Raw genomic sequence first — 23,527 nt, 5'->3', positions numbered from 1 at the left:
GCTCAAGGAATGTTGGAAGATTCCATGTCTATGAAAGAAAAGGAATGTAAAGAGCACAAAGGCATTCACGCTCTTCAGAAAAGTATTGAAATAAAAAATAAAATTTGCTGAAGTGAAACTGCTTTATTTTATTATTTTATGTTTCTGAGATGTATGTCCAATTACAGATAATGGAAATATATATATATAAAGCCAATCCCCATCCAAGACCAGAAATAAAAGTTTTATACAGCTGAAGACTTCATTCAGCTTTGTTTACAGATATGTTTACATTTTTAACCTCTAAATGACAGAAAATGAAATGAAATTTTTGAGTTTTACGTCCCACGGTTATGCCGGTTAGGCTAAAGGAGACGGTGATGATGAGTAATGAATGAAATGGTGGAATGAAGAAAGTGGGAGGAAACGGGAGAACCCCGAGGAAACCCACGCACACGGTGTTTGTCCACCACAAAGTTCACATGGCGAGGGTTGGGATCGAACCCGGGACCCCAAGCACCAGAGGTGAACGCTCTACCACTGAGCCACCGCGGCCCCAGTCTCTAAATGACAGAGTTAACTTGTGATGCATCTTATCAGGGACTGGTTACTGTACAAAGTAGCTTTTCTCAATGCCATTAGGCGCTCTGTTCCCTGCAGTATCGACTGCATCTGTGTATATTACGAATAACGGAAACTTTCTGATACCAATTTTTGGGACACACTGTACTTATATTAAAATCTGTAAACTTACCACGAATCTATGATCTGTTTCTTGACTACATAATTGTCATAGATGCCAGCATCTGATGGAACAATTGCTTCTCCTGACTGAATATCGATGCCCACCGGTTGTCCAACCGACCGGGATTCTTCTTGCAGTTTCACTATTGTGTCTTGGCAATCAAAACCAGCATTTTGCGCTGAAAGATAAATTGATCACATAAGTTGTTACAGTCTATTACACTGCAATTACAATAAAGACAATATTAATACGTTTCTATTTGATATTTACAGTCTGTTTACTGGCAGCCACCATTATTTTGTAACATACCAAAATTAAACCCCAAAATCTGTGATTAGTAAATATTTAAATTTTGTATTTCGTACATGTAAAGGTTTTAAGAGTCTTCATCCCGGCGAAATTAAAATACCGCTAATTTTAAAGTAATTATGTGATATCTTCAAATAGATAAAAGATAATTGAAATATGGAACAAGAGCGCGCTAGACAATATTATTATGGGTGAGATACCGTTATCACAAGTCACCTAGTGGCTTTCCGTTTTCAGCTGTTTAGAAACGCGAAAATAAATGCCGATTTTCAAAATGCCTCCAAATCGAAAGCAGATAAGTGAGTCGTGATAACGGTTTCTCATGTAAAATAATATTGTCTAGGGCGCTCTTGTTCCACATTTCGATTATCTTTTATCTATTTGAGGATATCACATAATTACTGTAAAATTAGCGGTAATTTAATTTCGCCGGGATGAAAACTCTTAAGGCGGTTTAAATACAAAAACACCAACTGTCTGAAACGAATGGATTAAATCAGGTTGTTTCCAAGATGTAATTTCGATTACCGAGACACGGCAAAACCTTATTTATTCTACCAGACAACGAAATATGAAAGGTATGCGGATTGCATTCTGACGCGTCATTTAAAAAGGACCCTCTGGATTCAGTCACTCATTCAGTCGACAGCTACCATTCTGTTTCGTTTTTATTTCTTCACTTCTTCTTCCCTCCCTACCTGTTGAGGCGTTTACCAAAACACTTATAATGTACCTTTTAAAGCGTTGTATATAATTTACAACAAAACCAACCTCTTTCCCTTTAAAGTCAATATTTACGAGTGTGTTTTCAGAGAAAGAGCAAGCCAATATTTTGTGCCTCCTGATGGTAATGCTAACCCTTTGTCCGCACAAGATCCTTGTGTCACTTTTAACACGTTTACTGCAAAAATAAAATTTGGTTTATTTTGTATTTCCACTAGAAAATAATGTTTTTCCTATTCTCTGGTAATTTACTTTTCATGTCCGCTTCCGGATTCCTTTGTTTCGACATTACATGAACCAGTACCAAACAAAAATAAAGCCAAGAATGCACAACATACGAGGGTACTTACCTAAAACTTTGGGTATAATCAATAAAGCTTCTGCAAACGCCTGGATACCTAAGCGAGCTCTACCTTTCACTTCATCTTTAAATTTCTGAAGGGCTAAGTGGGCAGATACCTCGAACGCACCAGCGCCGGGGATCAAACATTCTGTAATATAGGGGAAAAAATCATTTGCAGCTGAAATGAGAACCTCAATGTTCAGTTACGGAGAAACTGGTTATTACGAGGGCCATTTCATAAATAATGCACACTATAGCAACACTGCGGAGTGGACGATGAAATTGAGGTCAACATTTCGTCAGGTGAAGCTGAGATCTAGAGGCAGCATTACGTGTGTTTGTGCGCTCCCTAGCGAACACAATGTGGCTGTGACAAGTATTAGAATGAAGGCGGCAGGTGTCTCAGGTAACGTGTCGTTGGGAATCAGTCGTACATAAATATTGAAACTTTACGTGGCAAAAAACCCACGGAAATTCACAGTGCCTCATGTGAAGTTTGTGGTGAGACAACAGTGGACCGTAGTAGTTTCTCGTTGGGCTACTGGTTTCCGTAGTGGTCGTGTGGGCACAAAATATGCTGCACGACCAGGAAGGCCGAAATCATCAACCGATGAAAGAAGTATGTAGCTTGGGGCAGATGCACTTGAAGATCGTCACGTGACATGTGAGGAACTTTGATATCACAGGGATTCATCTGCGTCAGTATACCGAATTCAGACAAATGTTTTACAGAAAAGAAAAATTTCTGCCCGATAGGTCCCCTATTTCTTGACTGCTGAACAGAAGCAGATACGTCTGGACAAGCAACGATGCTGGAAGGTGAAGACTTTCTGCGTCGCATTAATGCTATTGATGAAATGTGGATCAGAGACTTTGAGCCGGAGTTGAAATCACAACCCAACGAGTAGAGAGTTTCATCTTCTCCAAGACCAAAAAAGTGTCGCTGATCTCAATCAAAGGTTAAGCAAGTGATTTTTGCTTACGATCACCAAGGCATTATTATAACGGACATAGTTCCATGTGGAAAGAGTGTCACAACAGCGCATTATTGTGAATTCCTGCTGAAACTGTGCAGAAGAATGCACAAAACCAGACCGCAGTTGTTCAGGGCGGGTCCACTGATTCTTCACAACACTCGCATGCATACCATAAATACGGTTGAGGAATGTTAACCTCATGCTCCCTACAATCCGGACATGAGTCCACCAGACTACGACCTGTTCCCAAAATTGAAACAACGTACGCGTGGACGTCGGTTTCCATGTCTGGAAGAGTTTTCTGCAGCCGTTACTCGAACCATTCGACAGCTTCACAAAGATGGCGTCCTTGATGGAATACAGAAGTTACCCGGACCCAGGGATTCCGTCATTGCCAAACAGGGAGATTATATTGAAGGCCTGTAAAGAGATCCTGTCCAAACAATAAACGTTTAAGTCACAAAAAAATCAGTGTGCACTAGATATAAAATTACTCTCGTATTACTAGTAGTATTAGTATTTTAAACATACTGAATATTATTTACGTAGATTCACGTATTTCGCGCTTCCAACGCGGGCGACTGGTAAACATTAATATTTTTCAACTTCTTCTTTTTTTCTGCAGACTATATACAGGGTGTATCGAAAGAGCATCTCATAGACGAATGCCGTTACGAGTAAAGATATGAAAAAATTGAAAGAAATGAAGTTGTTAGGAATAAGTGGTATTCAATCTAAAATAGTGGAATTTTTCCAATCGCACCAGCCGCTTGGACTCCACATTGATTTTATTTCAAATGAAAAAAGGCAACGTTTTCAGTTCAGCAAATTGTTCGAACGGAACGTTAACGCAGGGAACATGCACATTTATTTATTTATTTATTTATTTTTATTTTTATGAGGGAACTTAGAACACATTGAATCCACATTCCACCATAGTTGTACTGTTTATATAGGGAGGACCCCACGAAAACAATTTACTGAACTGACAATCTTACCTTTTCATTGAACGTAAGGCGCCTTACTAGTGTGAAACCCAAACGGCTAGTGTGATTGTAAAAAATTCTATTATTTTAGACTAAAAATCACCTATTTCCAAACAAATTTTCTCTTTTTTTCCATTTTTCATTCTTTTTACTCAACGATGTTGACCTATGTCCCCGGACAATAAAATAAAATTATAAATCGCCCCCAGAAAGCAGAAAGATGCTAAGCGTCACTTTCCTTTATTTTCAACTAAGTGCATATCTTGGCTATCCATTCCATGTTTAATGTTGTGCACAAAAAAGACAAGTGGCAGGAGATAATATGAGAGGTCTGCAGCGAAAACTGAATTCTAGAAGAAAGAAAGAATCGGAATTAATTAGTGTTTCATTCGTTTTTTACGCTCTCTTGAGAAATTTGCATTTTGGCGCATAGCACCTTTCTGCTTTCTGGGGGCGAAATTTGTTTCTATACAAATGGTATACAAATTGTCCACCATATAATTTTCGGAAATTCGCATTTTTCTAAGGGAAAAAAAAAATTACAACCACAAAGAAGTCCTAAAATAATAGTGTGCAGCAACGAAGTAAATGATTTGCAGAACTGATCAATACTTTCCCTGGGTTTTACATAAATAAAGAAAAGGAAAAAAAAGTGGTCCACTCACAATGCAGTTGATAATACAGGGTGTTTCAAAATGAATATCGGGGTTTTAAGGCTTTGTTGTATTTATTACATTTAACGTACAATTATCAGTAATTCATTAAATGAAAGAGCAACTCAAAACATTTTTTGCAATATGTGTTCAATGTGAGCACCGTTTGTCACACGGCCCACATCGAGTCGATAGGCAAGGAAGACCCATAAACTTTTCCCCAAGATACGGTACAAAACACATTCAATTTAGAGGTGTCTCGTGGCAACTCCTGGGGCCAGATGCGAATATTATGAGTGTTCACATGGCCACTTTTAGCTGAAATATCGATTCATCACTGAAGACGACATGATCTTTAGAAAATGTTCACCGTCTTGCAGCAACATTTTATTTGCAAAGTTGGCATCGTCTGTAGGCTTTAGAGTTTGTAGCAACTGCAAACGATAAGGACGTCGTTGTAAGTGTCTCCTTAAAATTCTCCATACAGACGGTTGCACTGTAACTATACAGATACAGTCTTTGCAAAATGTAAAACACAACAATCTTCCTGCTCACTAGTCCTTTCTACTAGTGAGCTACTAGCGCTTTCTAACGGCAGACAAAAATGAAATGAAATCTTTAGTTTTACGTCCCACGATTATGCCGGTTAGGCTAAAGGAGACGATGATGAGAGAGGAATGAAATGATGTAATGAAGAAAGTGGGAGGAAACGGGAGAACCCCGAGAAAATCCACGAGCATGATCTTTGTCCACCACAAAGTCCACACGGCGAGAGCTGGGATCGAACCAGGGACCCCAAGCACCGGAGGTGAACGCTCTACCACTGAGCCACCGCGCCCCCAAACGGCAGACAGAGGAAACAGTGCATGCGTATGGGTGCGTACGAAACTGCTTGAGTTGCTCTTTCATTTCATGTATTATTTACAATTGTAATAAATACTACAAAAGCCGTAAAACCCCGATATTTATTTTGAAACACCCTGTAGTTATTCTCTACCTTATTTGATACTCAACAGCTAAACAGAAAAAAAAAAAAAAAAAAAAAAGCTTTACGGAAGTTCTACTTTGAATAATAAGAAAAAAAATTAGGAGGATTATGATGATGAAGAAGAATGAAATTTCTAGCAGAACCCGAAACACTAGGAAAAAAATCTTAAAAACCTTCCATGTTTTCCGGATACATACGAATCCAGTACTATTTTGTTTCACCACTACAAGCATTAATCTCACTCCTCCTTGTTATACTAAGACATACACTATAACTATTTATTTTCCTTACTGTCATCAATAGCATTTTTAACAGCTCGCAATCCATCCCTGATGGCATCCTTAGTTTGAATCAGAGTGTGTTTGTTGGGTCCTTTGATAAGAATAGTTACACTCTGCGGGTTCTTGCAGTCCTCTACGAAGGTAAACTTGTTCTCACCCTGTTAACAAGAAAACAATAACCAAGATCTCAATTAAATTATACAGAAATGCTGTTGTAACAGGTATATTATCAATAAACGCATAAAACTTAAGTATGTGGCATATCAATTTTATCCCCCTACTAACTTTCAAGAACACGCTGTCTTCTTGAACACAACGAAATAGCGAAGATGAGTTGTCAATTTTAAAACGTTAAGGACGCACGATTTATTAGCGCACAGTGTACTACGCAGGATTTATTAGTGCACAATTATCTTTCATGGAGAGGATGTATTTGAACCATTTTATATTAGAAACAAAATCCCTCCTTAAATTGGGCATAGGTTGAGATTTTATTACTACAAACATTGCTAGTTTTACGGTACGAAATTCAACATACTTTATCACGAAAATTGCACTTTTAAATTAACTGCATATGCTCACATGACTTCATACGTTCACAAATAACGTTTCCTTAGCTGAGAATCTCGATAATATTTGCCTGAATTCGTCGCTGAACTACACTTGTGATGTGCAGAATGATTAACAGCTTGGGAGAGACTATCTTGAGAATTTCTCTCAGTTGACAACAACAGAAGGATCACACATCATATGCACATAAATAGTGTTGCTTGATAGAGGAGTTGAGCTGATTTTGAGTTTAACGTCGCGTTTAGCAGCGAGGCTATATGAGACGTGGACCTACTGATTAAAATGGACTCCGAACACTTGAGCTCCAGCCGGGAATTGAACCCGGGTTTCCCGCGCCAAAGGCGCGTACATGCTTGATAGAGCAATCTAGATAATCTGACCCAAATAATACAGTAGATGTGTTTATGGAGGAGAATCAGTGAACAGTGTATTTAGTTTTTATTATTATTATTTTAATATTAGTTATTCTAGGATACCACTATAAAATGGGCACTTCATTTTAGAAGAATTTTCACGAAATAATATAAAGGGTGTCATAAAGAACGCAACCTTTGAAATACCCGCCATTTTTGTTCTAGTAAGTTGGCAGCACTGAACGTTACATGATTTTCATCTGTTGACTGTGATTATAGCAGTCACGGAGTGCTGAATAACGAATGATCATCATCTGTTTTCTATACTGGTAGGAGTGGAGCGCGTTTGCGACGGCGCAGCGTGTTGTCATGGTGAAAAATTATTACGAATGTGGTGCAGAAACTGTTCGCAAACTCTGTAGAATGTTCGGCCAACACCTTCTCAATCGACTTATTCGGTACATTATGCTGACCAAACATTCCATGGAGTTTTGCGAGTAGTCCCTGCACAACATTCATATCTGTAAAGAGTTTTCACTATGACAACACGCTGTGGCGTCGCAAAGCGCTCCATTCCTACCCGTACACAAAACAGACAACGATCATACGCTATTCGGCGCTCTGTGATTAACCACAAAGACAAACAGATGAAAATCGTGTAACGTTCAGGGGTGCCAACTTACTAGAGCAGAAATGGCGGGCATTTCAAAAGTTGTGTTCTTTATTTACGGACATCCCATACATTCAGAATCTCAATATTAGATTGAATCTCCACTTGAGTACTAACCACAAAGACAAACAGATGAAAATCGTGTAGCGTTCAGTGCTGCCAACTTACTAAAGCAGAAATGGCGGGCATTTCAAAAGTTGTGTTCTTTACTTACGGACATCCTTTACATTTAGAATCTCAATATTAGATTGAATCTCCACTTGACTACTAACCACAAAGACAAACAGATGAAAATCGTGTAGCGTTCAGTGCTGCCAACTTACTAAAGCAGAAATGGCGGGCATTTCAAAAGTTGTGTTCTTTATTTACGGACATCCTTTACATTCAGAATCTCAATATTAGTTTGAATCTCCACTTGACTACTAACCACAAAGACAAACAGATGAAAATCGTGTAGCGTTCAGTGCTGCCAACTTACTAAAGCAGAAATGACGGGCATTTCAAAAGTTGTGTTCTTTATGGAACACCCCTTATAACACTCACTGATTCTCTTCTAATGCGACAAACATGTTTACTCTACTTCTTAACTAGGTACTTGGGGGAAACTGGAGGATTACGACTATCACACAGTGGCACTGACTACATCAGAGAGCAAGGGCTAGATTTCTGGATAAATTCTGAAACAAAAGACTCACCAGTACATGTTCATACACTAATCCCGCATAGCCAAGAGCATCCTCTGTGAGTTCATCAACGCTGTTCATAGCCATGCCACCACACGCTAAAGCCAGTCGTTCCATATTACGTCGCTTAGCACGTCGAAGCGCGATGATACCTTCCTTGGCAAGCTTGTCTAAAGAAAATGGATCGATTCCCTGCAAAACAAAAACAAGTATCATAATTAAGAACTAAGCATTAGAAGTTACCATAATACAGTTTTAGTATTTTCCTGTTTAATTTCAAATCTCAAGAAGGTATGTTTTATACAACGTAATGAACCAAACTTTGGCCTGATTCATATACATATCTACGTTGTTTGACATAAAATGTATGAAACTCATGTTTACTAAGTAAATCTCATCTTAATATTCCATCGATGCACAAATAAATGAATCATTGGCTAGTGACCCTGCAAAGCGTAGTCGCTAACCTTTTCACCTTTGGTGCGAGCAGTTCGGGTTCGATTCCCAGTGGGGTCCACTCGTCGAAAGTGGTTTTCTTTTATTTAACCTCGTAAAACCCAATACGTTTCTCAGGGTGTAATGATCCATTCACGGTACACGAGGAAAACAATTTCAAAACTGAGGACTTTGAATGCCGCTTATGTCAATAGTAAATGTGCCCCGCTTCTATACATATCTAACTGCACTTTTTATACTAATTTTTTATACTTTTTATTAGGAAAAAGTGTCTTCATATCACTCCGTAGATATGATATGAATATTAATCCTGGGTATCACTTGTAGTAACAGTCAATTAATTTCTTCATGATCTACAAAGCAACCATGTACATCCCAACTTTGAATTTTTTGCGTGCATAAGTTATAATACTTTCATTAGAATCAGCAGCCTCAATTTAGTATTTAAAAAAAACTGCAATTAGGAATGTATCCAAGCGTGGGACTTTTACTACTGACTAAAGCGCTACTTCAGACTCCAACTTTGAAGTCACTTATCTCATGACGTCCCGAACAGATAAATTTAAATATGAGTTCTGGTCCTGAAACTGATACATGAATAATAATAATAATAACATAGGAGGAGGAGGAGTCTAAGAAGAAATACCAATATTTTAAGTGCTCCATTATGGAACTATGCTAAAGCACACAATAACTTAAGCTCATACTAAACGAAATATTCTGAAAAAACTTTTTCATATATGATTTTGTAAGTATTAAATGCTCTTCTTTCCCAAATTATTAATTTTTTTTTATTGTGATTCAATTACTCGTACCACAAATAAAGAAAGGTTAACAAACAGAATGAATTCAATTCGTAAAAAAGGACTAAAATATCTATATTTTATTTATTTTTAATCTTACCTTTTGGTTAATCACTACAAACGTCTTATCTGTTCCATCACAGAGCTTTTTCTTTAGCTCAATCACTTTGTCGACTCGCTTCTCTATGAAATCTCTTTCAGCTTTCACCAGCTTCTCACGCTCTTCAGCTGATTTGTAGAAGAAACCAGAGTTCACTTCACTGGAATGACAACAAAAGGAAATTTGGGTAGATGTTGCATAATATATGGCAAATTAGAGAAAAAGCTCTTTTGTTTCACTCAACTTTTGTCTAATGTTTTTGTAGAACTTAGATTTTTATTTTAATTATATTTAGCGCCCAGAGCACATTATGAGAACAAAATGAATATAGCACGCATCTGTACTGCAAAGAGAACTCATTTCCGAATACATTCGGTGAGATTCTTATCTTTCTCTTTCTGAATTTGAAAGATAAGGGTATCTCTACTTTACAAATTACTTTCGCCGTTCTCGTACTTTGATCTTCTTCCCGCCAAGGAGAAAACAATGTTGCCAGAAACAATTGGTTCGAAGTAAGAAAAAATAGATAGTGACGGTTCCGGTTATCTTCACATTTTCGATGTAAACCCAAGTAAGTTTGTGGCAGACAATATCGTGTTCGTGGGTTTACTCGGGGTACCTCTCCTGTTTCCTCGCACATTCTCATTCTACCAATTCTTCCACCATCACTCACTAGCCTTAATCATGCATCTCCCTTAGCCTAACAGGCATAATCGTGGGACGTTAAACTGAAATATTTAACCATCAAATTCACCAATGGCGCACCAAACTGTCATACAAGGGCTGTGAAGTGGTCGTTGGTGAAGTTCTCAAGAGTTTTCTGCTGCCCAGCAGCGGAAATTTTGATTATTTACAGTACCTGAAATGAAAACAGCCCCAGTACCTGAAATGAAATGTTCTGAAGAATGTCCTCACACACAGCTCTGCGAGTTTCAAAATCTCTCTCACTTAATTCCTGGATAAGCATCGTTTTGTATGGATGCATGTTTTTGTATGCGTGCATGTGAAGATCTCTGTGCAAGATTCTTCTTACATTCCTTATCAGGCAATCTCAGAGCAGCTGCATGTTTTAAATGCTGAACGTTTTGGAGATTGCTACATCATGAACGCTTTCACACGCGCCTTATATTCCAGCGTTGTTACGGTCCGAGGTCGGCCAGGCAATTTTCTTCTCAGTACAGAGCCTGTTGTTCTAAAGTTTGAATTTCAACAGTTTTTCTATCTGGAATAGAATCATGTCGGGCAAGTCCGCACCGAATGCAAAATGCCTGCTGAGTAATAATCACAGATCCTTCATTACAGGGCTCACCGCGCCACGCCATTGTGATTACTGAAAATAGCACGTATATCGCTATCATCGATGCCCCCTCCGCCGTCGTATCCCCACCACATAGCGCCCTCTCTCAATACGGGAGGTCTTGTTGCCGGATTCTGTATATGTCTATATCTATCTATCTATCTATATTACACTGAAGATGTGCAACTAGATGTAACTTTTTCTGGCTTTACGTTTGTCTCACAGTGGAGTGCACATTAGAACCAACAAGAAACTGAATTAGAACAATTATAGTATACTAATAAAACAATGAACCTTTCAGCCTTTAGATCAATATTGGACCACAAATTCAGATGGAGACATAAGTATTTGATTCAAAGAGGCAAATTCTCATTTATTTCAGGGATAATACAGGTCTTTTCTTTTCGTAATATTAAACTAAACATTGTTCAGCGTAAGCTCTAAACTCCGATAAACAAAATATTTGTATCCTTCCGCTTGTCACAAATATGATTGGCTAGTGATGTATCACTCCCACTCCCTACGGGGAGGAGCAAATTATACACTTGCCTTTTGACAATACTGTCTCGTGTTGTCCAGATACTTACAGCAACAGCAGAAAATAAAAAAAAAAAATAAAAAAAAAAAAAAAAAAACGAAAGATTAAAAAAATATATTTGAATTTCGCTCGTAAACAATTGTTGCTTAGTGAGTAAATGTTTGCCTTCTTGGTGTTTCACCACAACACTCGCGGAACCGGAATTCATGCCAGTCATCTTTCAGACTTGAAAAGCAGAACACCCGTCCACAGTTGAGTTGGCGCCATAATTACTGCGCATGCTTAGTGTTTATTTCTATTGTTTCATTAGCCACACTCGATTGCAGTATTACTAGATAATCCGTATTATATTTTTGCCATTTATAATAATATAGCAGTTTTATATGAAGCTTCATAGTAAAAGTAATAATCAAATCACATGAACTATATTGCGGAGGACTACAAGCGTCGGTAGGACAACAGCAAATTAGCGAGATTTAGTTTCACGTAGCTTTGTTTATCGCAGTTTAGAGCTTACGCCGAACAATGTTTAAGATCTTTAATACTACTGTCCGTATGTTAACTGGATAAAGGTGGTAGGTGGATACCTTCCTAATGCTCTCTTTACTATCCTCTAGTTCAGTTAGTTTTCTACTTGCCCAAGTTATACCAACAAGAAATCGAACTTGAAACCACGCGTACCAAATACTTGCGCAGTCGGACCCCTAACATTATCACCAACTTTTTATTCTTTCACTCATTCTCTGCGTTTCTTCTTTAGAAGTTAACAGTATAGTATGAGTTAATGAAAAGTATTTTAAAGAAAACTACCTTTTTTCATATTCCATACTGACATTGCAGGTCAAAATGTAGGCGTTCTCTACTCGCTTGGGCATGTCAGGATGTCTGGCGCCGTGATCAAGAACCAACCCACGAACAAGTTTTGTGTCGATCTCTGTCTTATGTTGCATCTCCATGATCTCAATCATATAAAGATCAATGGGTTTCCCTTCTTGATAAATAGCCAATATAGCATCCACACATACCTTTACAGAGAAAGAAACAAAATTACTTTACAAAAGATGATCCTCTTTAATATTCACTCTTTTCAATGGAAACAAACAAGGCTTCTGGCATACTTTGTGCGTCAGAACGAATGTTATTAATAAATTACCAACCTTGATATCGATTTTATATGAGCATATTTATCTAAATGATTTGAAGCTGTACTGGTGCTTAGAAATCACTTCAGAAAAAAATTCACAATGTTATCTGGTCTGTAACTAATTAATCGTCTTCTTGCAGTTCAACTTACTCAAAGCGGATGTCCACGATTGTACACTGAGAGCTGAAGAAACCACATATTAAATGGAAGTGAACGATATATGAATATTGTAATGGGTTAGGGAGGGCGCGCTGGCTCAGTAGTACAGCGTCCACCTCTGGTGCATGAGGTCCTCGGTTCGATCTCAGCTCGCACCAAGTGAGCCTTGTGGTGGACAAACACCATATGCGTGGGTTTTCTCGGGGCTCTCCCGTTTCCTCTCACTTTTTTCATTCCACTATTTCATTCATTTATCATCATCACCGTCTCCTTTAGCCTACCCGGCATAATCGTGGGACGTAAAACTAAAAGATTTCATTTTTGTAATGGATTAGGACCGGGAGCACCAGTATCGGGCCTATTTGTTCCTTTTAGAATTGAGGTCAATGGCCTGCATTTTCATAAATTTTTACCCACAAGTATTAAATAATGAAAAAAGCTATTTTTTTTATCAACTACTAAAGAAAAGAAGGTGGATGGGAATCTATTCAAAATTTTGGCATTAATACATATTTAGGCGTATTCTTGAGTTGAAGTCTATATGGTTTGATTCTCTTCTCTACATTTCAGTTCTACATCATGTCTATCTGATGACTGTTTCAAAGAAAATATTTTTGTGAGAAGAAAGAAAAAAAAAAAAAAAGGCTTCAAACTAAAGCTGGTTTTACATTTCTTCTCGTTATTAGCAGAGATGAATAAGAAAACAATATTTTATCCTAAACATATCAGTACAAGGATACCATTACGCAATAGTAGTACTGGTTTCTCTCTATACTTAATGAAGATTCTACCTTGGTACTTAATCCAAAGACTGGTTGGCAGCAGTCGTCTACTCTTCGATTTTCACCACTTTCCTCTTTATTTATATGCACTTTTTAAATCTAACGTCTTTGGTTACTTGGTCCATGCATCGTCATTCGAGTCTGCTTTTGGTTCTTTTCCCATATTATATAGGGTATTAATGAACTATACCAACAAACTGTAAGAAGTGATTCCTCACATCAAAATAAGAGAAAAACTTCACACGGACCTATGGCGAAAAGTGCATATTTCCACATCTAGGGCTGTCCAAAATTGCGAAAAAACTAAATTTCAATAGGTCCTATTTCGAATTCAAGAAACTGTGGATGGTGGTACTTATCAGCGTAAAGGAAGCCAAGCATACACAATCCAAAAGTTCATTTCATCAACAGGGTTGTTCATTTTCCAAGATCAAATTCCCTGACTTTTCCAGATTTTCCAGGAAACTTTTCAGAAATTTCCAGGTACACCATTTTGTAGCACATATTTGTACAGGTGCATAAAAAAATAGAATTTGCACATGAAGGAAAAGAAACCATTTTTTTAAAAAAATTATGAAATGTCCCCTACCAAATAGCCGGATAACGCAAAAAGTGAAATCTGGTAACTTAAAAAAAATAAATAAATAAAAATAAATAACCTGTACGCTATTTATGTACATTTTCTGGTCAATAATGTTGCCAATGAATTTACGAAAGTGCTCAACATTTTCAATCTGAGCCTGACTTCACTTTTCACCTGGATGGGGTATGGCTGTTTATTTTTATTTATCGCTACAAGTGTTTTATTACTTTTCCTTTTCACAGAAGTAATTATAGTAAACATTTACAATCGTTAAAGTTGTTGATGGACGGATTCAGAAGTTAAAGCATTTTATCATCAGTTTGACTATTTGTGAGATTTACTACAGATATATATTTTCTGTCTGTCAAGAGAGCTTTCTGCATTGATGATACATAATTACAAAAGTTTTCGCAAGTCTGGTAATTTCTTACTAATGTCTGCTTCCTCGCGAGATAAAGTTGTAATTACCTTGGGCTTCTTAGCTTCAAGTTCTCTTATTTGAGACTGAATGCGTCTCTTCTGCAGTCTCTTTCTATGTTCATCTGATTGTTCACTTTTCTTTCTCTGTAATGCATCTGTATATCTTGAGTGGGAGCAACGTACAGATTGAAGCATCTTGTTGGTCACGTTCACTTTTAATGGACCACCCTCTACATAAACTGAGTTATACACCATTCTTTGAGCCACAACTGTCTCTTCATGCAAATTTTTCACTAGTAAGTCTTTGCTTATAGAAAATCCACCTTCAACATTCGCGTTGCCATGCCTTAGCGTACGTGTTAATTTCACGACAGACCCCAATTCCTTATATTCTTTGTTGTCTGTTAATATGTTTGCGTACATTTGACAAAGATTATCATTTTGAAGAGAAAATTCCTTGAGCTGCTGATGAACTTCAGTATCTGAAAGAAATCGGGTATACTGCTGTTTTGCCACATCTGCTTGGCATTGAAGATATGTGGTTATTATCATGTAGGTATGTGAGTAATGTATTCATTCGATTTTCAGCCTTACCAGTATCTTGAAGGATAACTATGGGGTTCAAACAAGAAACTGCACGTACAACACCATACTTCATAGGACTTCTTTCGATCATTTTCAATATAGTTTCTACAAGAAACTTCTGACATTGATTTAACAATTCTAGCTTTGTTAGCTGTTTTCTAGTAGAAAATCCTACATCAATAGATTGTACAGGAAGAAAATTAACTTCGGAGTTCATGTAAATTTTCAACAAGTTGGATAATTATTTAGCAGGATCTGTTTCTTTATATAACGACTCATTAAATTGAACAATACGTCACGAAATGAATCATACAAGTAAGATATCATTGAATCAGAGTTTGAAATTTCTTCAAGAACGGTTTAAGTACTAATGCAATTGTATTGAAGAAAGCAATTTTCGATAATGTCAAAGGAACTACACAGGCTTCACGCAAACAGTTTACAGACACAGTGGACGGTAATTTACTTGTTGAATTCAAATATTTCTTTACACTGGGAAAGATTTCCATGGCTCTTCTTGAAACGTCTGCATTTTCCACAAAACGGATTTGACAGAACTTCAGTGGAAAGTCCGAATGGCCAGTTATGGCAATGAAGTCTGCACGACGAGCAGGGCTATCTTTGAAAACTGAGTACATTGCTTTGAGAATATTATTAACCTTCCACTCACTTGCTGTGTGACAAGCCTGAAAAGAACCATTTACCATATGCAAGCCACATGATCCAAGTTCCAATGGCATAGGGTTACCAGGCTCTTTACTTAGATCGTCTTTAAGTTCCCTAAAAAAACTTCCAGTTTACATTTGGTCCATCCATTGATACTTGAAGTAATTTTGTAAAAGGGATATCTTTGAGAGCTGCTGTGTACTTCTCTATTAAGTCTGATGCCCTTGTATGCCCAAGAAAGGTGAAGTCAAATATCTAGATGAAATCTTTCGGAAATCATCGTCCCAGAAACGAAGTATTATATCCATTTGTTCTCTCTGAACTACAGAATTGAGCGACTCATTAAAACAAACCCCAATCTTTTCAGACTTCTGAACTTGACTCATCAGCTTTTCCTTTATATATATATAAAAGCTAGTCCGTATGAAACTATATACGCTGCTTTTGTTGCAACAAGTGAAAACTGATTAGCTATTTTACTGTTAGGGAACATGGATTTGAAAAGATTTGATATATCAACACTTGAATTGTAGGAAAAATGATTTGCTATCATTTTTAAAACCCACAATACTTCGGCTCGAGTAACTTCACTTAGTATAATTCATCATAGTATTTTCATTACTTTTAGATCCCTCTTCCTTTAGAAGAGGCATGGTTTGTTTCGCATTTTTCATTGAAGGACTTTCCTTCAGGTTTGAAGAATCACTGGTAACGGACACAAACGCATTTTTAGTTCAAGGACTTTCCTTCAGGTTTGAAGAATCACTGGAAACGGACACAGCATCACATTTTCGTTCAAATATATCACTTATTTTTGGAATTTTATCTCTTGTTGCACTCGTGAGTGATTTACTTTTCATATGACTGACTACAGCCTGACGACCCACATTACTCAGCTCGAAGATCTTTTTGCAGCTGGAACAAAACGCTTGAAACTGATTGTGTTCAACTGGCTTCAGAAACCTGACCCATTCAGGATTTAACTTCTCACCCATCCAATCAGAAAAGTATTAGAGATTTATTTTTCTTCACTTTTGTAGCAAGAAAAAAGTTCAAAACTTATAAAAAAAAATGTAAAAGTACAGAAAACTCTTTGACTTTCAACATTAGATATGCAGAAATCAAACACATTCATGCATTAACCCAGGAAATGCCCTGTTATATTTTTTTTAAAAGTGGAAATATTAAACCACTGACTCCAGTAGCAAGAGTTGCCACCTCTTTCAAGCATTTGTCATTACTAGAGCAACCCACATTATGGTTTTTGTTTAATTATGCTTTATTTTTTTCAAATTATGCTTTATTGTAATTTCAATCATTGTTTTTACATTAATCGTGTATAACGTATAATATTTACTATACATTAAATATTCTAATTATCTTTATCTATTTATTATTTTATGCAACCTGTTTCTTTCATACAGTATTTAATGAATTTCGCACTGAATGCACTGTAAAGAGATATGCTTTACTCGAGTCAAGTTTCTTTTTATCACTTGTGTGCGCCTTAAAGGTGCATATATACAGAAACGGAAAGTAAAAGATGCCACCAAAAAGTACAGAAAGTGCTTAAGTTCAAGAGGTACACATAATATAGTGTGGAGTTCTTGTGTACTATTCATTGTTGGCGGAAAGTTTTCTTCTTCTTTCCTTTTTCTTTTCTCCACATGAAAGCATTAATCCGAAAAGTTTACAGAAATAAAAATAACATTTTCATTGTTGCATTGTTATATTCTCATTGCATTATAAATATTGGTTTTAAAAAATATTAACAGAGTATGTTAAACTTGCAGTTAACCAGAATTTTCCAAGAATTGTGCTATATATTTTAAATTATGCTTTGTTTTCTAAAATTATGCTTTATTATGTTTTTAAAATTAGTTTCTTCTTGACCCTTAGACAACTACAACCATATTTAAGGTACCAACCATACGTGTAAATTGCTGTTATGCTTTTTGTGCTTTTGGGTTCCCCTAGTCATTACATAAGAAATGCCTGTTGTAGCTAAATAAAATTTAAACAATAAGTTATGAAATTCCCTGACTTTTCCAGGTTTTCAGATATTTTAGTGAAATTCTCTCACTTTTCCAGGACTTTTTAGTGCTAAGCTGGATTCCCTGACTATTCCAAGATTTCCAGGTGAATGGGAACCCTGCTTGAATCTGATACACTTGGCGAGTACAAAGGCTATCTATTACAATATTATCTCACAGAGAACAGATCCTTTCTTATCATATCATATACCATCTAACCTTGAGGAGAGATGAATTACAGATATTTTCACAAGTCTCTACGTACCTAATAGGGAATAAAAGTTTTAAAACAGAACATTTATAAGCGTGACTAAGTCAAACTGTGGTCGAACCCCAATAATCTGTTTAGAATAAATTACGCACCTTAGGACATCTTGTACATATTGTATATAACTCTCTTCCAAACCAATCCTTACCTCGGTCAAAAGGTCCGCCAACTTATGATGAACTTTAGTTCGCAGAGAAGTCCTGGCAACATTGATGAGGTTCTCTCTATTGATAGCAATTGGGATTTTAATATTATCTAAAACTTCAAGGCATTTAGTCTTGGCTTGGACAAATCCTTCCGTGATAATACGTGGATGAAGACCCTGTAACAATACAGTGAAAATCAAAATACCTTTACTTGTTCACAAACTAAAATTAAAATAGTTATATACTAAGGAAAGAAGGAAACAGCCGACTTTGTTTTACACACCAGACCCTCTATAGGTGCGAATTCTATACAGTGAAAAAGTGACTGACTGGATCGGGACTTGAACTCTGGACCTCCGGCATACCGTGCCGATGCGTTAACAACTACGCCAGCCAATCCGCTTCCCAGAACAGCCATTCACTCTCCCATTTTGAGGTCGGTGTTCTCATCTTGGACCACGTGTTTTGTACCACAGATCTCTGCTGTGATTGGACAATCCTGTGTCCATATAGCCTACCGAGCACCTTATAGCGGTCGTGATTTCATATTTACTACTGTACAGAAAAAAAAAAAAAAAAAAAAAAAAAAAACCGAATTTTTTATACACCAGATCCTCTATAGGTGCGAGTTCTGTAACACATAAAGAGTGAAAATGTGACTCGCTAGACTGCAACTCGAATGCCGGATGTCCCTGGTTCAAGTTCCGGTCTAGTCAGTCACTTTTTTTTCACCTTTTGTGTGTTATAAAATAATTATATTTGAGGTTAATCGCAAGAATCAAACTACTCACCTAAAAATGTTCCTTCAAGTTTTCTCTACAATACTTCAAATGAATGTTAGAAATAAATAAAACTTACTGGTCATGGAAATTAAACAAGGTATTTAAGCAACATTTCGAAGCACTCTTCGCAACTTAAGCAACATTTCAATGGAGTTAGTGACAAAAAAGGGAGGGAGCTCCTGGTAACCTTGCGTAAGGACAATAGTCAGTTGCACAATAGGGAAACTGATAATTTTGATGTGCAAAAAGAGAATAAACAACTTAAATTTACAGGCCTAAGCACTGTTCCTCACGTCTTTTATCTGTTGATTTCATGTTTTCCTTTTTACACGCCACATCATCTGAACTTTTTTTTTTTTTTTAACAAGACGTAGTAGTAGTAGTAGAAGAAGAGGAAAGGTAATGATCCCATGAATTTTACGGATGTTACCATAGAACAACGACAGATAAATATTGAGTTTAATAGTAGAAGCTCGTTTACGATCGTTTCGATTATGCTAACACAACACAGGCAACAATGATACATTAATTAAATGTCTTAATACTATTTAAGATTTAAGAGTAACTGAAAATACAAACCTCTGATATATATAAATCTGCCTGCTTCAACAACTCCCCAATTATAAGAACAGTTGAGGTGGTTCCATCACCGGTCATATCGTCCTGCGCCGTTGCCGCTCTTGCTATCATGGAAGCAGTCGGATGCTGAATTTGCTAGAAGCAAAATAATAGTAATAAATAAATAAATACATAATAGTATTTAACGGATAAACGCTATAGGACTCACATTTTTAAAAATGGAGAAAAATAAAGTTAAACTTAAACACACGTTTCTTTTGTAATATATATATACATGTACACTCTTGCCCAAAATTATTGTCGCAGGTCTATAAATATGTTGTAGGAATAAAATTTGATAACGAATTCGTCCGGCATTTCTTATTATGTTAGTATGTGTATAATCTACAAAGACATGTATTACCCGTCTGACTTTTCTCTACATGCAGCGAAGTTGGGAACTATCTTCGTTGTTTACAAGTTGTAGGAGCAACATGGCAGGGTCGCCAGAGGTACTAGTTTCTTGAGATTTCTTTTATGGTCAGGTTTCCGAGAAAATCAAAAGGATATGAACAGAATCAAATTTGCATGAGAGTAGTGTGTACATCTTTCACGTCGTTTTGCGAGAAATTTATAAAACTATTTAACATGGAATCAAACATTAAAATATCTAGATGGTTGCCTGACATGAAGACGTCCTGGCAACCCTGTAAAGGAATACAGAAAACCATTCCTGCCTTCCCTCCCACCACCCCTTCGCCCAGTGCCAAAACATAAACACAACAGCAGCGCCACTACAAAACAAATGCACGAACTCGTGCGACGGGTAATATGTGGCAAATTTCATGTCAAAAGAGCAGTAAACAGGAACAATAATAATAAAACGAAAATAAAACTTTCTTGTCCATTTAGCAACAGTTTGTTTTACTCATTCTAATTTTCGTATTTATAATTCTTTTCCTATGAAATTTACCACAAACATACATTTCCCGATTATACACATAGTATCAGTATTAAAGAGCTCCTCCGTGGCTAAGCGGTTAGCATACGCGCCTATGGCGTGGGAGACCCGGGTTCGATTCCCGGCGGGAGCTCATGTGGTTCGAATTCCACGTTAATCAATAGGTCCACGTCTTATATAGCCTCGCTGCTGAACGGGACGTTAAACTCAAAATCAACTCAACTCAGTATCAGTATTAAAAGTACCCTGCAAAATCATTATCAAATTATATTCTTACAAGAAAACAGTTCTAGATATGCGACAATCATTTTGGACATGAGTGTACAATGTATGACACATTCAACCACTTGTGGTTGCTTTTGGTATATTGTACAAAAACCATATGTGTTTAACTTGATTTTCCTCCATTTTTTTTTAAAAAAAATATGGGTTAGACCACTGTTGCGCTCATCCCCCTCAATTCAAAAAGTATCTTTCATATATCCTTGTAATCTTCTTCTAATACAATTTCACGGCTTTTCTCGTCTTTTGCTCAATGTGACTTCTTTGGTATGCTGCTAAACGTGATATGTTGATGGGAATTTTTCTACTGTAAAATCTCGTAACTCGAATAAAATACTTACTAACGGGCTTAAAATAGTAATTAGTAAAGTACTTATAGCATACGTGACACTACCCAGGGATTGAACACAGGAAGTCAATGCTATAAATTTGTATATAATTCAACATTATTAGTTTATATCAACTGAGAGATAGAATATATATAAACGGAAGTTGAGTAAACTTACAGGTGATCGAGTTAAACAAGAAAAGGTTACAGTGCTTTTAATTTCGATAGTAAAATTCAAGATACGTCCTTAAGATAAGAGGAACGTTCATAATTTATCTTTATAAGTGAATAAGTGCGTGGAACAACAACATATACTACTCAAATTGTCTTTTGGATGATCCTCTTACTTCAAAAATCTACTAGTGATATACCTATCGACGGTGACTACATTAAGAAGAAAAAAAGTCACCTAAAGAAGTGCTACTAAAGCAGATTCAGAGGCAATTGAAATTATATATTTTTCTCTAAATACAGAGGTGAGTGATCCAACACCTTTTAAAATGAAAATCAATTTAAGTTCTTTCCATACTGCCCAAGCTATGAGGGACAAAGTTGCTAAAAGATGTTCCTTTTCAAAAATCGTTAGTTATAAAACGTTTCACATATGCTTGATGTACTGAACATATGTTAATATTAAACTGGTAAATATAGTAAGTTTTTTTCTCTTTTTCTTCTTAGTTCTTCCAGGTAGCAAATGTAAAATATATTGACTATTTGAAAAGATTGATGTAAAAATTATAGCAGTAACACTCACTTCCTATTTCCAATAAATATTTTTCATCTTGAATACGCAAGAATGTGTCTTTTGCCCTTTCAATTAAAACCATACCATTACTTGATATGATACTAACGATTACATTATCACAAAGAAACACAAAAACACCAGTAAAGATATACCAATACATCGGAATAATGAGCTTCGATATATCGAAAGGAAATACGGCTTTGTCCGTCCGTCCTTCTCTCAACAGGTATCAGAGCAAAAAGGTAAGAGATGTCAAAAAGCGTTTTTTTTGCGACCGACTCAGCGTCCCAATAGGTTCCATATCCTCTGTTAAATCTCTATTCAAACCCGAAGTGGTTCAAATTAGTCATTTCCGCTTTCAACGCTTATCGCTACAGAACGAAAAAGGTAAGATATATATATATATTTTTTGCAAACAATTCAGCGCTTCAAGGCAACGTATCATGACTCCTCAAAACTCTATCAAAAGGGGAAGTGGTATGTAATACTTCCGGTTTCAATAGCAATTTCCGCAGAACAAAAACGGTCAGGTATTGAGGTGTGGTTTTTTGCAATCCACTCATTGTTCCAAAAATACTTTCCATCTTCAATAGCCCTGTATTCACACCGGAAGTGGTTCAAAAGAATCATTTGCACTTTAAACGCTTATTGCCATACAACAAAAATGGAAAAAAAAAAAAATAGGGGCAAACTGTTTTGTGCAATCGATTCACAGTCTCAAGAAAGAATATCGTCACAATCCGCAACCCTTTACCAAAACCAGAAGTAGTCTCTACTACTTCCGGTTTCAACACTGATTTTTATACAGCAAACACAGTATGCGTTTCTTGCAATTGATTCCGTGCCCCAATATTAAGTTCTATTTAATCCGTTAACCCTCTATTCAAACCGGAAGTGGTTCAAATTAACCATTTCCGGTTTCAATGTTAATTGCCATATAACAATGGTATCAGCGTCAAACGGTTTTCTGCAAACTATTCAGGGTGTGAAGAAAATATACCACCACAATTCGCAACACTCGACCAAAACTGGAAATGGTTGAAATTTACTATTCCTTCCGGTTTGAATACTGATTTCGGTAGAGGAAAAACGGTACAAAATATCGAGATGTAGTTTTCTGCAGTGGATTCAGCTTCTCAAGAGTAGTTTCTATCTCCTCTCTTAACCTTCTATTCCAGAATTTGTTCAAAGTAACGGCTGCCAGCTTTATTGCCACAGGACAAAAACAATGAGGCACAGCGATTAATGTATTTCTGATATGGATTTTGCGTCTTAGGAACAGGTTCTATCTTTCATTTTATAAATCTATTGCAGCCAGTAGTTACAGATGTAGTACTGTTTTACAGTTTCATATTGCGAGAAGAAATTTACTTGTTTGTTTAGTACTATCATCATTTTTATAAATTATAAAATATGAAAACATCAAAAGTGAATGAGACATGAACTTCGGGTAGAAAAGTTCTTACCTCAAATATTCTATAAGTGAAAAGGTACTTAATATTTTGCAGTTGATATTCAGTTATCATCAGAGCTTACAAAGGAAAAGGCATAAACTGTATAAACTTTTGGTTAAATTAAGGGTCTTCACTACAGCGAAATTAAACTACCGCTAATTTTAGAGTTTTTCTGTA

The 23,527-nt window shown here is 36.6% G+C and overlaps 1 protein-coding gene across 1 annotated transcript in view; it reads right to left on the bottom strand.

The window, feature by feature from the left end:
* Positions 1-23,527, bottom strand: part of CCT6 (chaperonin containing TCP1 subunit 6) — a 37,046-nt gene that overhangs the window by 4,937 nt on the left and 8,582 nt on the right. The window contains exons 3-10 of the mRNA XM_081768130.1: positions 19,602-19,736; positions 18,243-18,416; positions 12,265-12,479; positions 9,620-9,779; positions 8,273-8,452; positions 5,995-6,142; positions 2,107-2,247; positions 734-902 (exon numbers count right to left, since the gene is read on the bottom strand). Coding sequence (XP_081624256.1) covers positions 734-902; positions 2,107-2,247; positions 5,995-6,142; positions 8,273-8,452; positions 9,620-9,779; positions 12,265-12,479; positions 18,243-18,416; positions 19,602-19,736 — 1,322 coding nt within the window. The remainder of the gene's footprint in view (positions 1-733; positions 903-2,106; positions 2,248-5,994; positions 6,143-8,272; positions 8,453-9,619; positions 9,780-12,264; positions 12,480-18,242; positions 18,417-19,601; positions 19,737-23,527) is intronic.

The sequence above is a fragment of the Thermobia domestica genome, chromosome 8 (assembly GCF_964235325.1).
Source record: "Thermobia domestica chromosome 8, izTheDome1.hap1.1, whole genome shotgun sequence".
NCBI lineage: Eukaryota > Metazoa > Arthropoda > Insecta > Zygentoma > Lepismatidae > Thermobia > Thermobia domestica.
Note: the sequence above shows the minus strand (reverse complement) of the source record. Positions and strands in the feature narration are given on the sequence as shown.